The following is a 26,512-nucleotide window of genomic DNA, read 5'->3' on the forward strand; positions in this document are numbered from 1 at the left end:
GAATTTGAGTAAGTTCAGCCAGCTCTGTTAAGTACAACAGAAAAAAACATCTATCAGAAGGTCCACATCATGGTAATAGCTGGGATACTTATTAAATGCCCACCCAGTCATGGCAGTGCACCTGCTCCTCAAACAGCAAGGGCCCCAAAGCTGCAGAACTGCCCACCTGAAGCACCTGGGGTAGATCTGTGTCCTGCACCAGAAGCCCACTGTGTTCAATGCACCCAATGTCCTCCTCCGGAAGACTAGAAATTTGCATTTTGACATAACTAAAAGCAAATCAGAGCGTTTGTTTGGTAACGTTTTAACTGATTTCCAGTGACCTTCGGAGCAACAGGTTAAAAATCAACTAAGAATTTTCACCTGCTTGAACTATTAACAATCACACCCCTAGGGTAACCTGAGATTGTAAATTCAGTATTTGTCTCTTTTTAAAACTATAAGCTCGCCATTAGTTTTAAAAAGGGGGAAATGCCTTAGAATTAGAAAAAGAGGTCTAAGGAAAGAATGTTTGCATCTATCATGTTGGGTTCTTCGCTCCCTTCAATCTCAGTGGAGACCACATATCAGGGAATAGTGTATGCCTTGTGTTTTCAAAGTTCTTCCCAGGGAGCCATTAGTTTTCCACAGGCCATAAAGAAAGTCCTTCAATTCAGAGGGGCAATGCAGGCAGAGAAAATAAACACACACTGTCCCGTTGCAATAAGGGAGGATACCAGCAGGGGGCCAGCTTGGAGCCTGTCCTCACAGCCGCAGTCCGGATTTCACATTCAAGAGGATTTGTTGTAGCTCTTTCTCCGCATGATCACTTGTCACGTGAATCTTCCCGTTGTGGTGGTAACGGAGCCCATATTCTAGTCAGACCCACCAATCCACTCGTTTTGAGTTCAACAGCCTTTGACGAACTGGCTGCCAACATCTGGGGTGGGTGGAATGGAAGTTCCCCACCTGCCCAGGTGAGGACAGCTGAGGCCTCAGCACATTAAGAAACTTGTCCAGGAACTATACAACTCAAAAGGTGGATTCGAGATTTGAATTTGCTCAACTGCCAACGCCCTGTTCTTCTCACCAGGAAATCCTCGGTTCGTTATTCCAAAACTATTCTGGGGGTAACCTCCTGGGGTACCTGGGTGGCTCAGTCGGTTAAGTGGCCGACACTGGGCTTTGGCTCCAGGTCATGGTCTCAGGGCTCTGGAATTGAGCCCCACGTCAGGCTCTGCGCTCAGCAGGGGTGGAGGAGGTGGGGGTTCTGCCTGGGATTCTCTCCCTGCCCCTCCCCCCCTAAAGAAATAAATAAATCTTTAGGGGAAAAAAGAGTAATCTCCATATTCTTGAGAAGCAAACAGTGGCTTGTGGTTCCCACTCCTGAGAACAACTTTAAGTAACTAGAACACTTGGGAAATACCTCATTATTATTTGAACTGTTCTGGTCAGTTAGAAAACCATGTTTGGCCCAATGGCTGTACTTTGAACAAACATTTCCAGGAGCCCTTTGAGATTTTATTTATTTATTTGTCAGAGAGAGAGGGGGAGAGAGAGAGCACAAGCAGGGGGAGCAGGAGAGGGAGAAGCAGGCTTCCCGCGTAGCAAGGAGCCCCATGCGGGACTTGATCCCAGGACCCTGGGATCATGACCTGAGCTGAAGGCAGCCGCTTAACCGACTGAGCCACTCAGGCGTCCCTCCAGGGGACCTTTGATATGTAAGACTGTTTGCTAGACTCGGTGACAAAAATGAATCCCCGCCCCCATGGAGCTGCCAGGCTAACGGGCAGATGTGCCTGTCGATACCTCAGTGCCCTCCAAAGCCATGCCTTCTACAGAATGCATAGTGTGGCTTACTGACTGGCATCGTTCTAACATGTACTAGTGCGTGTCATCTTTCCAACACGAGGTGGGTCTTACCATCCCCATTTTACAGATGAGAAATCTGAGGTACCAAAGAGGTCCAGTAACTTGCCCAAGTTTACATGCTTGTGAGTAGCAGCAAGAATTTGGACCTTCTTGACTCCAGAGCCCTGCCCTTTACTGTCCTGCCACACTGCTTTGCCAGGGCTGTAACTGAGAGGAAGCATAGAAGAAGGCAGGAGAGAAGCTGGAAAGGGTAGGGAAGCTTCAGGCAGGAAATGGTCAATGACTGAGTGAGTGACATTCTCTCTGAGCAGTCCATTGCTTTCCTAAGGGCGGCCCGTGTCTTCCCTCAGTCAGCCGACTTAAGGCTTATCCTCCTGAACTTAAGTTCTCACGTTTCAGTATTAGCAACATAAGTGGGGAAAAATAGGAACAGAGCAAGAGCTAAGTATCAACTCAGAAAAATACTTTTAAGTCCTGTTGAATTTCATCCATGACACCATATTGTCTAGATGTCATGTAATTTTTCTGAAGGTTGGTATCAGAAACAAGTCAAATCACCTGGGTGGGTGACAATTCAAATTACTGGAGCCTTCTTATGCTAACCCAAGTTTCACCTTGAATTTGATTCTTAGATAAAGGAAGGGGTCTATCTGCTTTATAAATCTTCACTCCCCAAAGGCTATTTTATTCACCATTTTAAAGCCCTCATTAAAATGAATTTCCAGTCCATCAACTACCACAGGGTAATAGGCTCACGATGGGGGGCATGAAGCAGATGTTTGCTTAGCAACTATGTTTATCAAAATTCTACCAGTCTTATATGCCCAGATTTCTGCCTGAGGAGAAATTCCCTGACTTCTTTCTACTGGAAAAGATTAGAGGAGAGCATGACCCACTGGCTTGCCATACTGGGGAGTACTTTTTTCTTCAGTGACCCCACCATTCCAGCTGATATGAAATTTAACCCCCTTACTGCAGTGTTTTCAAGTAACCATTAGTTTTCTCTTTAAACCAAAAAACCCAAAGACAAGACTTGAGTCCCTGTGTTTTGACGTGTGATATATATTTACTGTCACAACGATTTTCTTTTTGTCATTTTTTAAGACCAAAGGACAAATGGAGCATGGGGAAGAGAACACAAGTTTTATGAAAAGAAACCATCAGTCTTCTGACTTGCTTTTTTTTTTCTTTTTCCTCCAAGAGTTTAACCATCCATGAATTGTTGCCGGACATCACCAAACCCTTCCTGGGTTTTTCCCACAGTAAACCTCTGCTGCTTTGGATTTTTCTCAATGATGAAACCATCAGAGCCATTTGTCATACCTTATTTAGCAGGACCAGATAAAAATATAAGCCTCAGCATGGTAAGTTTACTAACATGCTTATCTTAGATTTGTCTTGTTAGAACCAATGTCTAAAGCCTTGGGTAGGAGCTAAGTATCCACACTTCTTACCATCTCAAATGTGAACAAATTGTCCCTAATGATTTCTGTGCATTTGTCATGTGAAAATATAAAACTCTTTCCTACCACACAAATGGGGTGATTTCAAAACAACCTTTCAGCTGTACAAAAACAATACTCCCGGATGTCATTGCTTATTATCATGAACCTAAAATAAAGCCATACCTAGATATAAGCATAAACCTTAGAGGAGAGTATAATATTTGGAGGGGAAATGTTAGGAAAAAGCATATGAAAAAATCCTCTGAAGGTTTTTTTCCTCTTTATGTATAAACATTAAGGCCATTGGCAGCTTTTAGTCAGGTCATAGGATATAATCCTAAGGAGCCGATGAGTCAGTGGTTCTCAAAGCATGGTCCGTGGACCAGTGCAAGGGCATCACCTGGGAACTTGTTAGAAATGTTCATTTTCAGGCCCTGCCCCAGATCTACTGAGTCTCAATGTCTGGTTTTTAACAAACCCTCCAGGTGAATTGGCTACATGTTAAAATTTGAGACCTGCCACTTTAGTCACTGAACAATAACAAGATCAGACAAAGCACTGTATCAATTCAATTTCCTTAAGAAAAGAATGTCACACCCATTTTATGGGCACACCCATTTTATAGACACTGGGGAGGGTATGTGCAAATGGGGCATAACAATTGTATCTCCCTTGGTCTCCCTCTCCTGGAAAACATCCTCATGTCCCTACCGGCCTCCAAGGAAACTCTTCCCTCTAAACCAATCGACCATTTTCCCTCCCAATAAAAAAGGCACATGCCAATCTTGAATGCCAGTAGGTGCAAACAGGTTTGGCTGGGAGATAGCCCTGGACTGGATTTAGAGTCCAGAGATAGTCACAAGAAACAGATCTGGAACATAGCTTTTCCCAGATTAGTGACTACACCTAATGTCAGGAAGAGCCAGAATGAAGTTCTACCAAACTGTAAGAACACTTAGGTAAAAGGTGACCTGAGAACTCAAGGAGTCAGGCACAGATTAAGTCAAAACATACTCTTGGGCTCGGTAAGTTGGCAGGTTTATGTCAGTGATCTGAGACTCTGGGATTTGAGAGGGATTTAAGAGGTTCTACCCCAACCTTCTTTACATCATCTTCTACCCACTATAGATTCCGCTTATAGAAGCTAAAATAATTATGTACTGTTGATGGGCTCAGATGATTTGCTGATACCACCAGTGTTTTCTGGAAAACCGTGGCCAAAGCTGACTTAAACAAGAAAGATACTAAGTGGTTTCTCATGGCTTTTGCAAAGCAGCCCAAGAAAGTAAGGCCAAGAATGCAGAAGAACAGAAGACAGACTAGCATTCCTTCTTCTGATATTTGGTCTTGAACTGGTCATTTGTCCTATGTGTTCCTGATCACCCAGATGATCTCTTGATGGTCTGTACATTTTACATACTGATGTGGATCAAAGGTAAATATGGTCAGGTTCTGCCAGTACTGAAACATTCTTTTCAACCTTATTGAAGAAGAGTCAACTATTTTGAAAGGACAGGCAACAGCATGTGAGCAGCCCTACGCTGCCCTGGGAAAGCTGAGAAGCCTAACATATGCATTATGGCCTCTTTTCCCAGCCTCAGTGGCTTATGCAGATGATATTCCATTTTAAAAATGTAAGAACCAGATAACCAAGAACAATAACTGCTCTTTCTTTATACTTGGAGGAGGGAGTCAACATGTTATGAATATCCATGATTTTGGCACTTTGTTTCCTTGAATTTCAGTTTCCCATGGCTTTCCATTGTATTGTCAGAAACTCGTGTAAAGTATCAAATTGATGTGGGCCAAGCAAGGTCCTAGGAGGGATACATATCATCTGAATAATATATATGTCAGAGATCCAGATGAATGGATAAAGAAGATGTGGTGTATATATACAATGGAATATTATGCAGCCATCAAAAGGAATGAGATCTTGCCATTTGCAACGACGTGGATGGAACTGGAGGGTATTATGTTGAGTGAAATAAGTCAGAGAAAGACATGTATCATATGATCTCACTGATATGAGGAATTCTTAATTGTAGGAAACAAACTGAGGGTTGCTGGAGTGGGGGTGGGGTGGGAGGGATGGGGTGACTGGGTGATAGACACTGGGGAGAGTATGTGCTCTGGTAAGCGCTGTGAATTGTGCAAGACTGTTGAATCTCAGATCTGTACCTCTGAAACAAATAATGCAATATATGTTAAGAAAAAAAAAAAGAAGAAGAAGAAGGTAGCGGGAGGGGAAGAATGAAGCGGGGGAAATCGGAGGGGTAGACGAACCATGAGAGACGATGGACTCTGAAAAACAAACTGAGGGTTCTAGAGGGGAGGGGGGTGGGATGATGGGTTGGCCTGGTGGTGGGTATTGAGGAGGGCACGTTCTGCATGGAGCACTGGGTGTTATGCACAAACAATGAATCATGGAACACTTCATCTAAAACTAATGATGTAATGTATGGGGATTAACATAAGAATAAAAATATATATATATATATATGTCAGAGATCTATGGTGTGTTGCACTTCTGGTGCTTTTGTCCTCACACCCTCCCCATTTAACCTCACAGATCACCAATGAGATCTTTCCAATTTGGACATACTCTTACCTGGTGCTGCTTCTCCCCGTGTTCATCCTCACCGATTACGTCCGCTACAAGCCAGTCATCATCCTGCAAGGGATCAGCCTCATCATCACCTGGCTGCTGCTTGTATTTGGCCAGGGAGTGAAGGCCATGCAGGTGCTGGAGTTCTTCTATGGTATGGTCTCCGCCACCGAGGTGGCCTACTATGCCTACATTTACAGCGTGGTCAGCCCCAAACACTACCAGAAAGTGAGCAGCTACTGCAGGAGCATCACGTTGGTGGCCTACACGGCGGCCTCGGTGCTGGCCCAGCTCCTGGTGTCCCTGGCCAGCCTATCGTACTTTTACCTCAACGTCATATCCTTGGTCTCCGTCTCTGTGGCCTTTCTCTTGTCACTTTTCCTACCAATGCCTAAGAAGAGCATGTTTTTTCATGCAAAATCCAGCAAAGAAGTACGGAAGCCACCGAACAAAAATGTGGCGTTAGAGGCAACTTACAAAGTTAACGCAGCAGGCGGCAGAGAGAAGCCCACTTCAGAAATACCCACCATTTCAGGGAACCTGGATGGTGGTCCGTCGAGCGGCCCGATGCCACGAAATGTAGCGTTGAGTGTTTTTGTGCAGTGGTTCCAAGATCTGAAGGAGTGCTACTCCTCAAAGCGACTTTTCTACTGGTCCCTGTGGTGGGCCTTCTCCACAGCAGGTTTTAACCAGGTTTTGAACTATGTTCAAATCCTGTGGGATTACAAGGCACCGTCCCAGAGTTCTACAATCTATAATGGGGCAGTAGAAGCTATTGCAACATTTGGAGGTCAGTATACCAGACTTTATCTTTTCAATGTGCAAGAAATATATTCTTCCAAATCATAGTCTTAGATAGATTGGTTGAAAGATTTCAATACTGAATACCAAAGACTCTGAAAAAAGAAAAGAGTTTTTACACAAAATTTAAAAGAGACAATGAATATAAGGGACGATTGACAAAGCTATCCATGGAAAATAAATTTTTGTCCACCCCTAAAAACAGGGACTGCAAATTTGTGTCCCACTGGCTGAACCTGGTTTGGCCATAAAGAATTGAATGGTTTAAGGTTAACCTACCAAATCAACTTTCCTCTCTAACTGCTCTGTAACTCTAGTTGTTAAACTGTGGTTTGCAAACCATTAATAGAGGTGGGCAAATGATGGCCCATGGCCCACCAGAGCTAATAGTTTTTACATTTTTAAGGGGTTGTAAGGGGAAAAAATAATATATGACAAGGGTTGTAAAAATAATAAATCCAGGCAAGCAACCAAATAAAAACAAAGAAGGTTATGTGTTCTGCAAGCCTAAAATATTTACTCTCTGGCCCTTTATAGACTACAGATCTTGAAATCAATGTAGTGGATTTCTGACCAGCATTTTTATTTTTTTATTTTTTATTTTTTTAAGATTTTATTTATTTATTTGACAGAGAGAGAGAGACAGTGAGAGAGGGAACACAAGCAGGAGGAGTGGGAGAGGGAGAAGCAGGCTTCCTGCCAGGCAGGAAGCCTGATGTGGGGCTCGATCCCAGGACCCTGGGATCATGGCCTGAGCTGAAGGCAGACGCTTAACTGACTGAGCCACCCAGGCGCCCCTGACCAGCATTTTTAAATCAAAGAACAGAATAGAAAATTTAGAATAGAATAGAATAGAATAGAATAGAATAGGGAGCATAGCAGCTTATAGGGATAAGTTCTGTTTTGTGAAAATTCTGTTTGCATACACATATGTATGTACTGGTGGACATATAAAATATATTTCTTTTTTCAGGCTATGGTGAAAGAAGTTTGAAAGCTACTGTTCTAGGAGCTACTTTATCATTTCAAAGGTTCCCCTTGAGACAACTTAAATAATTTATTTATATCTTTCCTTAACTGTACATGCAGGAATTTGCCAAAGCTTGTGGTCTTCTGATTAAGATTATTCTCCCTACTCAGCTTCCCCATTCCCTACCATATCCAGATATTTGCTAGAATAATAGTGAATCAAGACAGGATTCTTACAGTCTTCCAACCTATCTCTTCTCCACCACCAGCTTATTGTATTATCTTGTATAATTTTCTCCCTGGCCTTTCCTATATAATATACTTTCATTCATCTGTCATTAGTAAGAACCAGTAAGAACTGTGTCCCCCTGCTGTAGCTCTTAACAAATAGCAATCCTTGATTGTGCAGAAAATGGCAGCACGAGACAAAGAGCGCCAGGAAAGGAGAAAGGCAGGGTGTGACATGGTGGGAGAGGCAGGACCTCCAAGAGGATATGTGTGTTCCTGAGTATTTATTGCTTCTCCTTGAGCTGACTGGTAAGTGCCTACTTCAACCTTATTTACCTGTAGATGGATTTCTGATACTGCATTCTGTGCAACAGGAAAGAGGCAGTGAGACTGGGTGACCTTGAGAAGGTCTCTGGGGGAATGAGGGTTTCCAGCTTCTGCTACGGGATTCCCCCTCAACCCTGTCCTGGGCTTTCTACTTTCGAAAAACTTCCCTCCTGGCTGAGAATGTTCTTAGATTCTTGTCCATGGACTCTTCCTTTTTCCCAGAACATATTTTGTGAAGTTTGAAATCCTTTTCCAAAGAGAGTGAGGTGAAGAGAAGGAGGGAAGGTGGGCTGACACAGAGTTAATGCTCTTAAAGTCAGAAGGGTAGAGCCCAGAACTGTCTTTGAAGTGAGCCCAACAATGTACATGGTTTTTCCTGACATAACAAAGCTTTCACATCAAATAGGACTTTGAAGATATTATTTTTGAAGTTAGGGTGTTCCACACCCACATATTTATTGAACATTTCAGGGTCCATTGTTGAGGTAATATTCTTTTCACTTCCCTTTCTAAAAATTCCATTTTGACTCCTAGAAACCTGTTCTAGGATTTGTTTACCTTACACCCATTTCCTTTCTAAGGACTTGCTCCTCGGGAAAAGGGAGAAAACAATCCTCTTCTCTTCAGATAATGTATCCTTACTGAGGGCATGTGTAGAAAAGGTAAAACATTTATAAAATTCATTCTTTAAAAGCCCCCGAAACACAATTTTTCTTTAGTCTCTTTGTGATTGCAAGGACCCTAATTATTGTCAAATTTTTAGGCAGAACCAGGTGAAGTAGGACTGGTTTGCTGACCTAAGACCTTGTGCAAATTAAGCCATGTCTTTAAGAAAGAAAGCTAAGGGTAGCAAGAAACCTGACAGTTGATTATTTCATTCACAGCACAATGTAGGAACACATTATAAGTACGTCCATATAATGCATATTATAACATGAATGTGTCCTGGGGATATGTCTTGTGACTACATGCAGGGCTTGGGTCAAAGTTTCTCATCCTCAGCAATATTGACATTTGGGGCAGGGAAATTCTTTGTCATGGGGGGCTGTCCTGTGCATTGTAAGACGTTCCACAGCATCATCGGTCTTAACCCACTAGATCCCCTTAGCATACCACCACCAGCACCACCATTTCCTTGCCAAGTCATGACAACCAAAATTGTCTTCAAATATTGCCATCTGTCCCCTGAAGGGCAAAAACACCTTTGTGAGAACCACTAGGTTATGGTTAGTTTAAATTTGAGTTAGGGTCAGCATTCCTACAGTCCTATCACACACTATTAAAACTAAAAATTGATATATCTGATTTCTCCAGTAGGCTATATTATTTTCAAGAGCAAGGATCCAAAGTTTACCACCATATTTTCCCATAGAGAAGCTCAAAAACATTTGATGGGGTGAGTAGGTGAATGAATGAGTCAACAAATAAAGAGGGGGGATGATTAAACCAACAAATGGGGGGCAAGTGAATAGAGAGAATTCTTGAAGGTTGGTATCCTTAAGGGATTTAAGGAAATTTTTAAATCAATGTTATAGAAAAGATAGAGAAAACAGAGATGAGGACAGAGACAGAGAATCCCTCCTAGAACATTCATTCGTTACATGGCACAGCAACAGACGTAGTAGCAAGGGCTCGCATTCAGTTTGAAGAACTTGGTGCCCCACTTGGTCACCAAGTATTCACAACTGACCATTCCTCACGCTTTGCTTTGTCTTGACTGAACTTGAGTCAGGCTCCTCTCCTTAGTACAGACCCCTTACATTCTGCTTGCCCCAACTCTGAGTAAACACAACACAATGTGGAATGTGCCCCAGCCCTCATCAACTTCTCCTGAAAACTGACCACAGCGGGACACTTTCCTGTCAGTCTCCACTGATCATTTCCCCTTCCTTGTCCAGCTTCCTCTCCAAAGATCCCGCTTATGTCCACTTGCCCTACAGTGAAGGATTACCCTATAAAAGAAAACCCTTTTTCTGTTTGATTTCAAGATGCTTGCAGATTTCGGCGACCAGAGTGTTCTCCGTATTGCCATTCTTTCTTCTAAATAAAGCCTCCCCCTATCAAAGTCTGGATTTGTTTTTGTTTGACACCAGGTTTCTGAACCTGAATTTTATCTTCTGCCATGGGAAGAAGAAAGAAAAAAAAAATGGCCTCTCTGGGGCCGTTCCAGTCTGTGATTTATGGAAACCCAAATTCAGTTTGTCTATTTCAAACTTTCAGAGAAAAAGATATGTACACTTCACAGAGCTGGATCAAGTGGTTTTCATTCGATCAAAGTTCACAATCAGTCGACATTTTTTACCATAGCCTGGAAATGCTTCAGGGCCTATCCAGTGTGAATTTTAACAAAACAGCACCCTACTTTGTTATGCGTGGAATGACAAGACGTCATATATATTGATTCCTTCCTTTCCAGGGGCTCTGGCAGCTTGCACAGCGGGTTGTGTGAAAGTCAACTGGGATCTCCTGGGAGAGCTGGCCCTGGCGCTGTTCTCAGCAGCAGATGCAGGTTCTCTACTTCTCATGCATTACACGACTAATATCTGGGTGTGCTATGCTGGTTTCGTGATATTCAAGTCAAGTTACATGCTTCTCATAACGATAGCAGCGTAAGTATTTTTCATTTCTTTATCTAAATCTCAAGCAACAGAATAGATTTCTTTATTTATTCTTCCAGTTCTTCTGAATAGCATTTGCAATGTTATATTTAATGCTTAATATAAGAGACAACAACTATATTCCTATTTTAACGGACTTTCTCCTGGGACTTGATTAGGGTTGTTCATCAGGAAAAAAAAATTCGAAGTTCTCATAATTAATAAATGGTGATATACTTTGAGGTTTTGATTTTTTATGGTTTTTTTATATTGTATTTGTTTAACAGAATAATTTTATTGATTTTTTTCTTTTATAGTCCTCTTTTCCTTATTTGGTAAAAACATTTAACATGAGATCTACTCCTCTTAGCAGACTTTAAAGTGCGCACTACAGGATTGTTATCTATAGGCACAATGTTGTACATCAGACTGCTAGAACTTATTTATGTTGCGTAACTGAAAGATACATATTTATACACAGTAAGTAGGCAACTTAATTTTCCCCTCCACACAGCCCCTGGAAACTACCATTCTATTCTTTGCTTCTATGAATTTGATTATTTTAGACAATTCATATAAATGGAATCATGCAACATTTGTCCTTCTATGACTGACACGTTTCATGTAGCATAGTGTTCCCAAGATTCATCCATGTTGTCCCATATTGCAGGATTCCTTCTTTTTAAAGGCTAAATAATAGTCAATTGTGTGTATATGCCACATTTTCTTTATTCATTAATCCATCTACAGACATTTAGGTTGTTTTCACATCTTGGCTATTGTGAATAGCAATATACTGAACATGGGCGTGCTCATATTTCTTCTAGGAACTCATTTCAATTATTTTGGATAAATACTCAGAAGTGGGAATTTCTGGATTGTATGGTAGCTCTATTTTTAATTTGTTGAGGAACCTCCATACTGTTTTCCATAGTGGCTGTACCATTTTGTATTCCTACCAACAGTATACTGTTGTTCCAATTTCTCCACTTTGATTTTGTTTTATTTAGCAACAAAATAAGATGTGATTGTATCTGATTTTGACTCCGTTTAGTTTTCACTCCCTACCTACACGAATAATCATAGAACACCTGTTTCTTTTTGAAACAGCTTACCAAATAGTCTCAGAGCAGTTGTAGAACTGAAGCTGTTTTATAAAACTACATATAAAAATAAGAAATGTTAAATCATACAGTAGTTTAAACATGGGGAATATATGATCTCTTTTAATTAGAATGGAAAGAAAATGACCTAAGGAAGTGATGAATGTTGCCTAGAGAATACCTAAAAAAGGATTAGGTTGCTCATCATATCCTGTGTGGCAATATGTTTAATTTTAATTAGGTAGCTGATCAGAGATAAAGCAAACATCTGAAAATATATTCCTTGACCTAACATTATTGGCTGCATAATCTTGGATATGCTCTTTGGCCTTAAACTTTTCTTAGAGATCTATGGAACACCATAAAGTGTATCAATATATGCATCATGGAGTCCCAGAAGAAGAGAACTTAAAGAAAAAGAAAAAACATGTAAAAAGATAATGGCCAAAAAGTTCCCAAATTTTATCAAAAGCATTAATTTATATATCCAAAAAATGCCTAAACATTCACTTAAGACATTAAATTACACATTCAAGAGGCTCACCCATGAACTCCATGTAACTTACAATTGGGTTTAAGTCTACCAGTTTATTTGTTTACTATTTGTCCCACCTGTTCATTTGTCTTTATTCCTCTTTTGAAGTTAATTGAGCTTTCTTTTTAATTCCATTTTTATTTCCTCTATTTGTTTTTCTTTGCTAAGTCTTTATGTTTTTAGTGGGATTAGATTTTTAACTCATCAGTTTTCCTTAAATTAATATTATACCACTTTGTGTATAAATACTTTACAGCAGCATAATTCCATTTACTCCCTGTCCCTTGTACTGTTTTATAGATTTTACTTCAGTAGCTGTTATAAACCCTACAATATATTATTATTCTATTTGCTTTAAATAGAAAATTATCTTTTTTTAAATTAAGACCAAAAAAATAATCTTTTATGTTTACTCATAGATTTACTATTCCCAATCCTTTTCATTTCTTTCTGTAGATCCAAGTTTCCATCTGCTGTTGATTCCCCTCAGCCTGAAAACTTCTTTTAAAATTACTTGTAGTACAAACCAGCTGGTGACAATTTCTCTCAAATTTTATTTATTTGAAAATACATTTTATTTTCAGTATATTTTTGCTGATTAGAATTCTAAGTTGACTTTTTTTTTCCCATTCATCACTTTAAGGATTTATTATTCCATTGTCTTCCAGCTTGCATTAAGGAGTTTGTTGTCATTCTCATTGTTGTTCCCCTAAATGTGATGATAATTTTGCTTTCGGCTGCTTCTAAGATTTTCTGTTTTTATTTGATTTTCAGCAGTTTTACTATACTTATGTTTTCTTTATGGAATAGTATGATTTTTTGCTTACCCTGTTATTTTCTTATTGTTATTTTGGTCTTTTCTGACCTTCAGCATCCTAACAAGGAGATCTCTATCTTCCCCCACTTTTATTTTAGAAATTATTCGAAATGTTTTGTTTTCTCACAGTAATCTAACTCTTGATTAGTAAAAGGAACTTAAGTCAAATCTAAATTAGTTTGGTTTAATGCTCAATGGCTAGATTTAGAAAGATGGAGAACCTGAAAATTAGTAAAAATAATTTTTCAGAGTTATTTGTACTGTTCCTGACCACAGCTTCCACATAGTGAAAAAGTAAAAGTAGATTATTCTTGAATATTTCAGAACAGATTGGTTCACAGCCATCTGCATATCTATTGCATACTGTGAAGCGAGTCAATATTGCTCTACTAAAGAAACAAATAGGAAAATTTGAAAAAAATAGTAAGATTAACTGTCAGGATATGAGATGGTTTAGGAAAAAACAAACAACCAAAATGTTTTGGTGTATTGAGAAATTCTCAGAATGATTTATTATAGACATGAGGAAGTAGAGCGTTAATCCACAAGAATAATAAGAATGCTGAGATTCTGAGAGGCTATGAAGATGGAATTCATCTAATGACTGTCAGGGTTTTCCCAGACAGTATGTTCAGAGCATTCTACATAAAGCTCAACAATCGTCTTTCATCTAACTTGTCAATTCAGTCAGGTGATTGATAAGCTTAGTGAAAAAAAGTATTATTTTAGGCATAATTAACTTTGGTTACATTATTTAAAATATCTAATTACTGGGCAGGACTCAACAAATAGTATCTTAGTGTCAGGATACAGACTCACAGTGCAGGATAAAAGAGAACTTGACCTCATAGATCTGTCAAATTTGGTGCTAAATGAAATTATCACTCACATGTCCAACTTCAGAATACTGATAGAATATCATTTTCTCTGTAGGTGAATCCTGTCTCTGTAACTTAATTCACATCTTTTTACTACTCTAACTTCTAAGAAAATTTTAAAATTAATTTAGCACATGTAGGATAAATGTATTTCTCATGCAAAGGGTTAAGGTTCGGATTTGGAAGAAATTCTAAGATGATTGACCATCCATGGTTTCAACCATCATGTGATACAAGAAGTTCATGTTAAAAAATCTGAGTATTCTACAAAAGGAGATATTTACTTCATATTTCTTTTTCATGATAAAACTGATAAATTTAATTAATGTTAGTCAAAGCAGTTATCTGGGTCCAGTTAAGTATTCCCTGTTGGAGTGTAAGCTCTGTGAGGGTAAAATCATGCTTGTTCATTGGTATGCCCATGAAGTCCTTGTTTCATGATAAACACTTGGTTAGCATTTCTAGAAAACAACAACAAGAAGCAAGGGGTACCTGGGTGGCTCAGTCTGTTAAGCATCTGCTTTCAGCTCAGGTCATGATCTTGGGGTCCTGGGATCGAGTCCCATGTCAGGCTCCCTGCTCATTGGAGTGTCTGCTTCTCCCTCTCCCTCTCCTTCGGCCCCTTCCTCTGCTTGTGCTCGCTCTCTCTCAAATAAATAAATACAATCTTTAAAAAAAAAAAGCAATGAACAAATACAATAATATAACATTAAAAAAAAACTTTGGGCTACTGAATTTTTTTTTTTAATTTAACCATTCTATTTTTATATGGGCACAAAGTAATGTGTTTTTTTAATGCCTTTATAAATTGTTCTTATGACTTTCCTTTAAGTTATAGGGTAAATTAGTAAATGTCAATCCCGTAATGCCATAATATATGGAACATAAACAATCAAATAAAATTTCAAAGTGGTTTTATCTTCAAATTACAGACCATCTCAGAAGCTCATCTGTACTTAGTGCTAAATGCCTAACAGAAAATGAATATAATTCTCTTTCTAAGAACTTAGTAGCCCTGTGCAGTGTGCTCTGCATGGTAGTTTTATGCCTATGTAGAAATGACCCAGTAGGAGCTTTGAAATAAGATTTTAGACAGTATGATTCCTTGTCATTTCAGCTGCCTGGGACAATAATTTTTGGGTTTAGACTGAAAAATCTTAGGATTCAAAACCACACTGACCTTGATGTCAGCAATATGCCTCTGTCTGAATCCACCACATATAAAGGTCTGTCCAAAACCAAGTAATCATTGATACTCTGTTTAAGCATCTGTACAGATTAAATCAAGATTCCAACCTGGAATAATTGGCATACTAAAAGGGAATCTGCCATTTAATTTATTTAATCTATATTTCAAGAGCATCTATCCAGTATAGCATTTTTTTTTCAAAGGAAAAATTGTTAGCTGAGCAAGAAACTCCTGAAATTATAAGGCCCATTTGGACCATGTGTTAATATTCACTTTGTGGGATCTAGAGTAATATATGGGTTTTGTTATGTTTAGCTGGTAATTGTTTCACTGAAATAATACATTTTCATTGAATCACATAATTTTAAAATGCTTGTATTTATTTTTTAATGTGAGGATTTGGGGAGGGGATGTAAAAATAGTTAAAACTTTCCATTTGTTTTCATATTTTTTTAAATATTTTATTTATTTATTTGAGAGAGAGAGCACAAGAGGGGGTAGGGTCAGAGGGAAAAGCAGACTGTCCGCTGAGCAGGGAGCCCAATGCGGGACTCGATCCCGGGACTCTGGGGTCATGACCTGAGCCGAAGGCAGACACTTAACGGACTGAGCCACCCAGGCGCCCTGTTTTCATATTTTTAAATAAAATCAGGTTATAAATGTCTTAGCTAAATTACATGGAAGAATTTGAATGCATATATGTCAGTCTTGCCTGACTAAATTAAATGAACTAATGGCCATATTGAACCAACTGTGAAAGCAAATAATTTGTGAGTTTTCCAGAGAAAAAATTCACCTATTAGACTCTGAAACTGCTAATGTTGTGAAGTGAGGAGCCTCCAAATAAGTAAAAACTCATCAAATCGACTCTTGATTTATTCATTGATCTGTCTAGGTTAAAAAGTGACTGCTAAACCATATCCCCATCTAATAATGTTCAGTGTTACCTGGTTGCAGAACATTTGGAATATTTGGCTTAATTTTAGAGAAGGTTAATTATTTTTAAATTCTTATAATACATCACGTCGCATGGAATGTTAAAATATAACACTTCACTATTCCATCTACCCTTCATTCCTTTTTCCCTGCTAAAAGAGCTTTTTAGCAAGAAACTGTCAACAGAAGCTTGAGCTGCCTGAGGGGAGCCAAATCTTGGGAACAACACAATTCCCTGCTCTACATATAGGGGCGCCTGGGTGGCTCAGTCATTGTCTGTCTTCCGCTCAGGTCATGATCCCAGGGTCCTGGGCCCCTGGGTCGAGCCCCGCACCGGGCTCCCTGCTCCGCGGGGAGTCGGCTTCTCCCTCCAGCTCTGCCTCTCCCCACCCCCTCTCGTATGCTCTCTCTCTCCCAAATGAATAAATAAAAAATCTTAAAAAAATGATAAAATAAAAGCCCACATATGTGTGCTTTCAAAACTCTTTCCACTTGTACACTGTTAGATTTCAGATTGCTGCTAATCTCAGCGTGGAACGCTATGCCCTGGTGTTCGGAATCAACACCTTCCTTGCCCTGGCGATCCAGACTGGCATGACTGTAGCTGTAGTTGACAAACAGGGACTGGGGCTTCCGGTCAGCATCCAGGTAAGTGCATGCCTCTGTGCCCTCAATGACACCGGGGGACACTCTGAAAACCACACGCACACACACACTCACCCACGCACACGCACATTATTATACATAGCAAGTGGACTTCCTGAGGTATAATTATCATACAATAAATTGACATATAAATAAATTTATATACAGTTCTATTAATTTGGGCAAACACACAGCTGTGTGGCCACCACCACATGAAAATAAAGAACCGCACCTTCACCCAGACAATGCCCATGCCCCTTTGCCGTCAGCTTCCTCTCTCCATACGACCCGCAGCAACCCCCGATGGGTTTTCTATCCCTATTGCTGTAGGAAGTCATATGAATGGAATCACAGAGCGATAGCCTTTTGCTTCTGGCTTGTTTTCATTTAGCACGGTGTCTTCAATGGAATAATTTTGTATTGAGAGATATAAATATGATGAAGTTAAGGTACATTCTATTTCTTAGGAAACTTTTTCGTTAAACAGGTGACCTTTTCATTAAGCAGGTGAAAGAATGAAAGCATTATCTAAAATAGACCCATAAAGTCATTCCAGTTTAAGTGGTTCTCATTACCCACAGCTAAAGGTTTTTCTTGCCCTGGCTAAAGTTCAGTCTTATGAATGCTTAGTTCATAGATTTCATAAGCCTACTCAGTCTCATGGACAAAATGGTTGATCTTACCTGTCTCTACACATACCTAATGCAAATGTTTAGAATATTGAAATGTCTTCTTTAAAAACAAATAGAGAAAAAGAAATTATTTCCGGTAACACAATTGAATGAGTAACACCAGGACATTTAAGAAATCTATTTTAATCTCAAACTAGTTCAGTAGAAGGAAAGATATCTTCATTGAATAAATATTAAAACTAAGATTACTATAGAATTGCTCTCAATTCTTTTTGAGAACATAAAGAGATCAATTGTTACTTTCTAAAATAAAATTTAAATTCCTGGTTTATCATCCAGGTTGAAATTTGCTCTCCAGCTTTTTAGAAATGTGATCAAGGGAGTACAAGCCTGAAATCAACAAAGTATGAATATTAATCTTGATGTTTATTAATGATTTCTTAAAAACTTTTAATTTGGGAAAATTTCAAATACATTTTAAAATTAGAAAGAATAATGTCATGATGTCTCAATCTTATGGCTAATCTTATTTCATCTGTACCTGCCACACACTTCCTCATCCTTCCCCCAGAGATGTAATTTTTTTAAAGATTTTATTTATTACTTGAGAGAGAGAGAGAGAGCATGAGAGAGCATGGAGGGAGAGGGAGAAGTAGACTCCCCACTGAGCAAGGACCCTGATGTGGGACTCGATCCCAGGACCCTGGGACCAGGACCTGAGCCGAAGGCAGACGCTTAAGGACCGAGCCACCCAGGCTCCCCCTGTAATTTTTTTTTAATGTCTGTTTTCTCTTCAGTAAAATGGAAAATATAATACCTACTTCATGAGGTCTTACACAGATTAGATGCCCGCCTATAAAATGCACCATTCCCATCCTGTAGTGTACTCAATACAAGGGTGCATCGCTCTCTTTTCTTAATAGAAAGAAACAAGAGTTATTGACATGAGTCAACATTGTTAGGATACACTTATCTTTTCTAAGGACTTCTACGTGAATCACCTCCAGCTGTCTCCTTTATTTTCCCACAAATCCATTGAGTCTTAACCTGAAATTAATGAATTCCTAGAACTGAAGTAGGCAACCCAGAACTTGAGAAGAAAATTGCCTGTCAGTCTGTCTGTCCTCGTCTCTGCCACTACTTTGTGTAACCTGATTTAAATGACTGCTTTGTGAAAAAAATCAATACATTTTGACCTTTCTGGGGAGTTCACATGGACATTCAAAGCTGGGGGTAAAAATTAAGTTTGGCAGAAAAGTCAAACTTCATCTTTGTTTCCTCTGGTAAGTCAAGATTTCCAAATGGTTTTATCGTCTCAACCAAGGGAAATCTAGATTCAGGGCACTCCTCTTAAAATCTTTCTCTGTATTTCTACCTATCTTCTCTTATCATCTCTGCTAATAACTTCAATGCTACAACAACTTTCATTGAGATTCTTTCATGTAAGTTATGTACTGTAAAACTCAACTCCTGAATAAAGGACTAGTTTACCCAGGTGCCAGAGTAGGGTAAGCACAAAATACACAGTCCAAAGGCATAAAGGAAGACAAGCCCTATTTCTATAAAATATTCCCCAGACAAAAAAGTGTTACTACAGATTTCTGGGTTTGAAAAGCAGACTTCTTAAAAATTGATTTGGGTAGGAATCTAATGAAATATGCTTGGATTAAACTTCAGAAAGCCAAGAATATAGAGGTATATTGATTAATAACTCCCAAGTCTCAATCATAAATGTCCATTTATCATTGATTATGCACTTACGATATCCCATGAGTTTCTTAATATAATTTCAAGTGCCATTTTAAAAGATTGGAATCTAAAAAATAGAAACTACAACCTAAGTCCGCATTCTCATAAGACATAGAGATTCAGTGGAGAGAAATCTGCATTGAGACATCCTGAACTAATTCCTCCATTTTCTCATTATTTCTCAACCTGTTATCACAACATAGGCTTTTTATAGATTTCTCAATTTAAAAGGACCATAGATATCTTAAAAAGAGGTTCCACGTAATATCTTTGAATATTACTGAAAGGCTAGGGGAAAAAGGTCCATGAGAAAAGCTAAAAGAATCTTTTTACCTCATCTAGAAAAAACTAAGGAGTAATTTAGCTAGGTCATGTAAGAAGCAGTAAGTTTAAAGTTTAGCTTTACTGAAAGCATAAGAACATACTGTGGTACACTGATGATATAAAATAATTTTCTGGGGGATTTTTGTTTTTAAAAAATGGTGAAATTCGTAGGTGCAAATATGAGGGACTTTTAGAGGGAGTGGGTGAATAATCACACAACTCCAAAAGGTTAATTTTTAAAAAATAATCCTTCTGTGGGGCGCCTGGTTGGCTCAGTCAGTTAAGTGTCCGACTCTTGGTTTCCGCTCAGGTCATGATCTCAAGGTCTTGAGATCGAGCCCGTCATCATGTTCTACACTCAGCAGGGAGTCTGATGGAAATTATATCCCTCTCCCTCTGCTCTTCCCCCTGTATACTCACTCTCCCACTCTCTCTCTGTCTCTCAAATAAGTAAATAAAAAATAATCCCTTTCTTAGGTTTCACACAAAAACACCCAATTATTCACAAGTTGGTTACTTGTTACTATATCCCTCCATCCCTCTCACCCCCTACCCGGTTCCACCCTTCAATTTGCAGAGATACCCCTTGGAATGGGGAACACGTTGGTAACCATCAATTTCTTATTGATTGAGGGAATTGACATTCATTCAACTCCCATTCATGAATCTCATTACTTTCACCCGCCTCCTCCCTGGATGGTCTTGAGGCTTAAGATATGAAAAGCAACACTTGATACTGTCCGGGAGGAAAAATATTGTTTCCTCTCACCATATTTGGCTCTCCACTGGGTCTCTGTAACAAAAACAAATTAACAAAAGCATACAAATGTATTTGATTTAAGTTTTATGTAACACAGGAACCTTTATAAGGAAATGAAGACCCGATGAAATAGTTGAGCCTGAGTGTTTTTATGCTAGATTTGATAAAGAGTGGAAAGTTGTGAAAAAACAATATGATAGGACAAAAAGGATATGAGCTAAGAATAGTAAACTGGGGAAATTTCACACAGTCTGTTCATTCAGATTCCTCTCTGTGTCCCTTTATCTTTGGAGATAAGGATGTCCCTTTTCCTCCGGGTATAGACACTAGGGTCTTATGACCTGCTCCAAAGGAAGGTTGGAAAGTCCTTCCTGCACCTGCCATGTCTCAGATTCCTTCAGTTAAAAAATATTCACTATGCCAAAGTGTCATATTTGGGGGTAGCTTGTCCTGAACCCCATCACCAGAAAGGTGGGGAAGTACACATGAAAAAGAAAAGGGGAAGGCCACTGGTATAAAGTGACCCCTCGATGTCATGGAAACCACAGCTGATGCTCTGTTCTGTCTTTCATGTCCTCATGGAGAAATGTAAAATGATCCTCCCCAGCTCTCTTGGCAGGAAGCAACTGCACTCAGCCCCTCGGGGACCAGATGGACCCCTGGTTACACAGTCCATTAGATCATCTAGCTAGGATAACTGGTACTTTTGGTGCCCTAAATTAAATAAAAATTAGAATCATGAAAATGGAGTTTTAGCTTTAACCCCAAAGGGCTTAATAAGGGAACGGGCACTCTAAACAGAAAGATTATCTCGCAAAAAGTAGAACAGCGATGCTATTATTTTGAGTGCATGAAATGGCGATCCCTTCAGATTTGTGGCAGCCTCCCATACATCAAATCTGAAATTTTTCAGATGTGTTTAAAGCATGGGATAGTCCAGATAGCTCAGATGAGTGTTTTCAGGTCACATTCATTAACTCAAAACATGTGAGATGTGTGGTCTGTTGGATTTAGGTTTCTCTATTTCATAAACTATCTTGGAATCTTAACTCAAAGAGTAGCTGAAGTTAAGGCCAGACTTTCATTATCAAACAAAGTAACTACCTATACAGATTTTCAATGAGGTTGGGTCCTGATCTTCAGATTTTGTCTTGTTTTCTTACTTTTCTATTCTAGTGGAAATGGTCTGAAGGCGAGTACCTTCAGAGGAGTGGGGTTGAGGGATTGCGTTTGAAGAGGGAGAAGAAGGGCGGTGCGTGTTGTTTGAAGTTTAAAGTCAACAACGGTTTTTAAAAATATTAGATTAAGAAAGACTTACTTCCATTAAAAGCTACAGACTTAAAAAATACTAAAAGAAGAAAGACTTATTTCCATTGAAGCAATAATAAGCTGGATATCAGAAAAAATCCTTTATACTTCAAAACACCTAAAACTCCTGGATATAAATTTAAGATTTTTTTTTTTTTTTAATAAATGGCTGAATTGGTAAGAAATAAGAACACTCTGCAGAGGTCAAAGCAGGAACAGGAAACCAGATAGATAAGGAAGCACTGAATCTATCATGTGCTCGAGCATCTGCTGATTCGCCCAATGACCTGGAATTTTGGTTTTAGTGACAACCCCAAAGGCTACATCCTCAGTGAGTGTTGAAACAGAAACAAACCATGAAATTATGGGGGAAACTCCAACAAAGAAGATGAATCTGGGTGGTATCAGAGGAATTGACTCTGGAAATTTGCTTTCATAGGCCAGCACTCACATAATTCTAGTGCCCAATTTTTATAAGCCAAACATTTTTTTTCTAAAACTGAGTATTTAGTTTAAAATGGCCCTGGTTGGTAATGGCCCCCAGGCACCTGTATGTATCAAAACAAATGCTCTCTGGAAGACTGTCCCTCAATACAGAAATTTTTAAAATTGCCATATATAAAATGCCACCAAATATAAGATTATGATTTTTTAAAAAGTCCAAAATCATCCATGGATATAAAGTACCATGAGCAAGCCAACTGAAAAATTAATAGCAGAATCAGACTGACAAAGATTTGAGACAGAGGAATTACCAGCATTAGAAGACAAAGATATTTGACAGGTTTGTATACAAAGGAAAATAATAACATGAGAATGAAACAAAATACCTCATGAATGATTGTGAATATTTGGGAAAAATAGGACTCATGAGAATTAGAAACTTAAATATGCTAAGAACAAGTTAGATACATATATAGGAAAAATTACTGAATGGGAAGAAATCACCAAGAATGCAGCACAGAGACAGAGAAGTGGAAAAATTAACACATGTGGAGATGAAAGTGAGAAAGTTTAACAAATATCTAGTTGGAGTTCCTTGAGGAGATAATAAAGGTAGTAAAGAGAGGCCAATAAAGAAATATTCACTGAGAATTTTCCAGAAGTAATCAAGAGCATGTATTCTCAAAATTAAGAAAGAAGCTCCAAAAATCTCAAAAAGAGTAAGTAAAAAGAAATTCATATCTAAACACACTGTGGTTAAATGCAGAAAACCAAAGAAAAAGAAATCTTAGAGAAACAGAACATCAGCTACAGATAATCGACAATGGACATGTCAGTAGCTCACAGCAGAAGCCAGCAAAACAATGGCTCAAATGTTGCAGAGAATAATGGCCAGCCTAGAATTATAGACAAAGAGAAACTATGTTTTAAAAATGAGAGTGAAGGGGCGCCTGGGTGGCTCAGTCGTTAAGCATCTGCCTTCGGCTCAGGTCATGATCCCAGGGTCCTGGGATCGAGCCCCGCGTCGGGCTCCCCGCTCGGCGGGGAGCCTGCTTCTCCCTCTCCCACTCCCCCTGCTTGTGTTCCCTCTCTCGCTGTGTCTCTCTCTGTCAAATAAATAAATAAAATCTTTAAAAAATAAAAAAATAAAATAAATAAAAAATAAAATAAAAACGAGAGTAAAAAAGAACATTTTCAGACAAACGGAAATAGAACGAGTGTGTGTGTTATCACAAACAAACCTTTACAAAAGCAATTTCTAAAGGATGCACTTGAAGAAGAAGGAAAATTATCCCAAAAGGAAGGTATTCCCAAAAGAAGGAATGTGAAAAAAAGAACTAAATATGTGAGTAAATCTAAACAAACACTAATCACTGAAAAGAGTAATACTTAGGGGCACCAGGTGGATCAGTCAGTTGAGCATCCAACTCTTGATTTGAGCTCAAGTCATGATCTCAGGGTCCTGTGATGGAGCCCCCTGTTGGGCTCCATGCTCAGCGGGAAGTCTGCTTGAGATTCTCTCTCCCTCCCTTTCCTTCTGCCCCTCCCCACCCTCTCTAAAATAAATAAATAAATAAATAAAATCTTTAAAAATAAAAAATAAAAGAGTAATATTTATATTTTATATCTTGAGGAGTTTTTAAAAAGATGCCTGATGTGTACAATATACAATAGTATCTAACAGTAGAAGATGTTCAAAACTAAGGATTTTTGTGCTGTTCTGCAGGAGGGCAGGAATTATTGATTAGACACTGCTAGGGCGAAGTACTAAGTAGGGAGCGGGATGGCAGTCCATCTGGTAGGGAGGTGGATTTCATCACCAGCGTTGTTTAAATTGCTGCAGCATGACGATAATGAGATGGAACAGACTTTTAATCAGTTTTATATAGTTTTAAAATTCTCTACAGAGAGTTCTCCCCACTTACTGCCCGTACCCAAGACAGGCAACTGCCACCACCATCACCTTTATGCACCACTGCTTTGTTTATTTAAGAGTCAATATTTCAAGTGCAACCACAAAAAAAATTAGAAGTAGGTTATACAATTTTTATACAGAGGAGAAGAATAAAACAGTACATGGAAAAAGAATCACATGAAAGAGCTCAAGAAAGGAGGGGAAAATTAAGGAGCATGAAAAATATGGTGGCAAAAAACACAAATATGTTAGTTGTCACTAAAATAACAAATTAGCTCATAGGTTGGACTGCCAATTTACAGGAAATAGGGGAAGCAGAAGAATTCATTACATGACATCCAGGATTATCACCAAAAAACACCAACGTCTGGGAAATTACAGTTTTTCAACAAATAAAATTTTAAAAAAAGATCAATTGTGTCGAGAAATTCAGCAATCAGTCACAATGTGTGGATCTTATTTGAATCCTGATTCATTCCCAGAAACTAAAAATATTATGAGACAAGTAAGGAGACTTGAATACTGACTAGATGATATTAAACAATTGTTAATTTTTTAGATGTATTAATGATTCATGGTTACACTTTTGTGTGTCCCTCTTTTTAAAGATACAAGCTGAAATATTTATTACATTATATGATACTGGATTCAAATTAATCTGCAAGGGGAAAGGGGAAGTGGTTGGGACATTGTGGAAACAAGACTGGCTATGAGCTGGTGATTGATAAAACCAGGTCATGGATTCATGGGCATTTGGATACTGTCCTGTCCACTTTTGTGAATGTTTATAATTTTCCAAAAATAAAAATCAAGCAATTCAAAGCTACAACCCAGAAAAAAAATAAATAAAAAGAATATTTTCAGGTTAGATTCTTAAAGGGTTACAAATATAGTCTATTTACAGAAGACACATTTAAAATTATAAAGACATCTAAAGTTTGGAGGGGGGAGGGAAAATTCATACCAGGCAAACAAAAATTTTAAAAGTTAATACAGTTAAATTTTTTAAAAAATAAAACATGATTAAAACGTCTTCGTCTGTATATCTAAGGAGAATTATTAAAAATTATTAAATGTTCAATTATTCATTAGGAATATATACAAGTTCTAAACTTCTATCCATCTATTAATATCATTTCAATATTTTGGACAGAAACACTGTCTTCTTTCTTTTCATTGTTATTTTCTTTGGATAGAAATACTGTCAAGCATGTTATATTCTATGAAAAAATAAACTTCCAATTTCATATACTAAATGTGAATATGAAAAAAAGAAGGAAAACTATATATACTCTATATAGATGGAGAGTTTCAGAACTACAGTTAACATTGATTGAATTCTACCACGTAGGTACTGTTCTATATATCTTATATGTAATAACTCATTTAATCATCACAACAAATGTGTAAATATTGTTATTATTCTAATTTTACAACTGAGAAAATTGAGACAGAGAGAATCCGTGACCTGTTTAAGAATTCCCAGCTAGTAGTAAAGCATCATTCTATAACTTCAGTGCTGAATACCCATTTTAAAGTCATGCATTAATTTTCTTTTTCTTTTTTAGTTTTTAATTTATGGGAGTTATTTTTCTGTTATTGCTGGAATTTTCCTAATGAGAAGCATTTACATAATCTATTCAGCCAAATGCGGAAAGGAAAAATGTAGGTCTACTACTGGTCAGAATCCAAGTGAACCGGAGAATTCAACGTCTGATATGAACACAATAACACAGTTTTAGCCTGGTCTTTCCTACTATGGACTCAAAGGACAGACGACTCTGAAAATGTATAGTGCTACACTACATGGCATTTTAATTTTTTGTCCTAGATTGAGATACCATAAAAGACAGGATTATCATCAACCTCATCAACACCACATCAAAATCTCTGCTATGGGCTGGTGAACTGGGTACAACCAAAAACTGGAGTCGACTAAATTGAAACCAGCCATCTTTATGACCTCGGTGAGCAACTGGGGCCCTAAATACTGTTTTAATATTTTCAAGTCCACCCCAAAAGAACATGGAAATCAGAAAATGGGACCATCCAGGAACAGAAACATGAAATATACAGAGTGAATGATATATACTGGCTTTCTGTGCCCAACCTCATAATTTGGTTTGAGTAGTAGATAAAGAAGTTTCTAGTGCAGGCCTGATGCATAGTAAATGATCAAGGTGTGATAACAATTATTATTATGCTCATACTGTATACTAGCAAAAAAGTTAGAATGGGGGAAATCATTTAATTCCTATAAAATGAGGCCAAAAATTTAAGAAAAAATTTTTTATTAAACTTTACCATGACCCTACATGAAAAGACTGAATATTGTAATGATTTCAATTCTTTCAAATGAATGGATAAGTTTGTTGCAATTTGTGACAGCCGGTCTTATGTGTCAACTTGACTAGGCCAAGTTCCTTATTTATTGAAACAAGTACTAATCGA

The 26,512-nt window shown here is 38.4% G+C and overlaps 1 protein-coding gene across 1 annotated transcript; it reads left to right on the forward strand.

Moving 5' to 3' along the window:
• The first annotated feature begins 999 nt into the window (after positions 1-999).
• On the forward strand, positions 1,000-26,210 carry LOC118011971 (thiamine transporter 2-like). Its single transcript, XM_035006945.1, has 6 exons — positions 1,000-1,082; positions 3,053-3,215; positions 5,869-6,694; positions 10,646-10,838; positions 16,791-16,932; positions 25,630-26,210. Exons 2-6 carry the CDS (start codon positions 3,066-3,068, stop codon positions 25,801-25,803), a joined length of 1,485 nt encoding a protein of 494 aa, XP_034862836.1. The 5' UTR covers positions 1,000-1,082; positions 3,053-3,065; the 3' UTR covers positions 25,804-26,210.
• Positions 26,211-26,512: the final 302 nt, after the last annotated feature.

This window comes from Mirounga leonina, unplaced genomic scaffold (genome assembly GCF_011800145.1).
Source record: "Mirounga leonina isolate KUSES-001 unplaced genomic scaffold, KU_Mleo_1.0 Mir_151, whole genome shotgun sequence".
NCBI lineage: Eukaryota > Metazoa > Chordata > Mammalia > Carnivora > Phocidae > Mirounga > Mirounga leonina.

Bases quoted from the DNA above. Each gene is read 5' to 3' on its own strand.
- LOC118011971 (XM_035006945.1), top strand. From the start codon at position 3,066: ATGAATTGTTGCCGGACATCACCAAACCCTTCCTGGGTTTTTCCCACA. The intron at 3,216-5,868 runs GTAAGTTTACTA...TTAACCTCACAG, and splicing joins AAAATATAAGCCTCAGCATG to ATCACCAATGAGATCTTTCC. The intron at 6,695-10,645 runs GTCAGTATACCA...CTTCCTTTCCAG, and splicing joins AGCTATTGCAACATTTGGAG to GGGCTCTGGCAGCTTGCACA.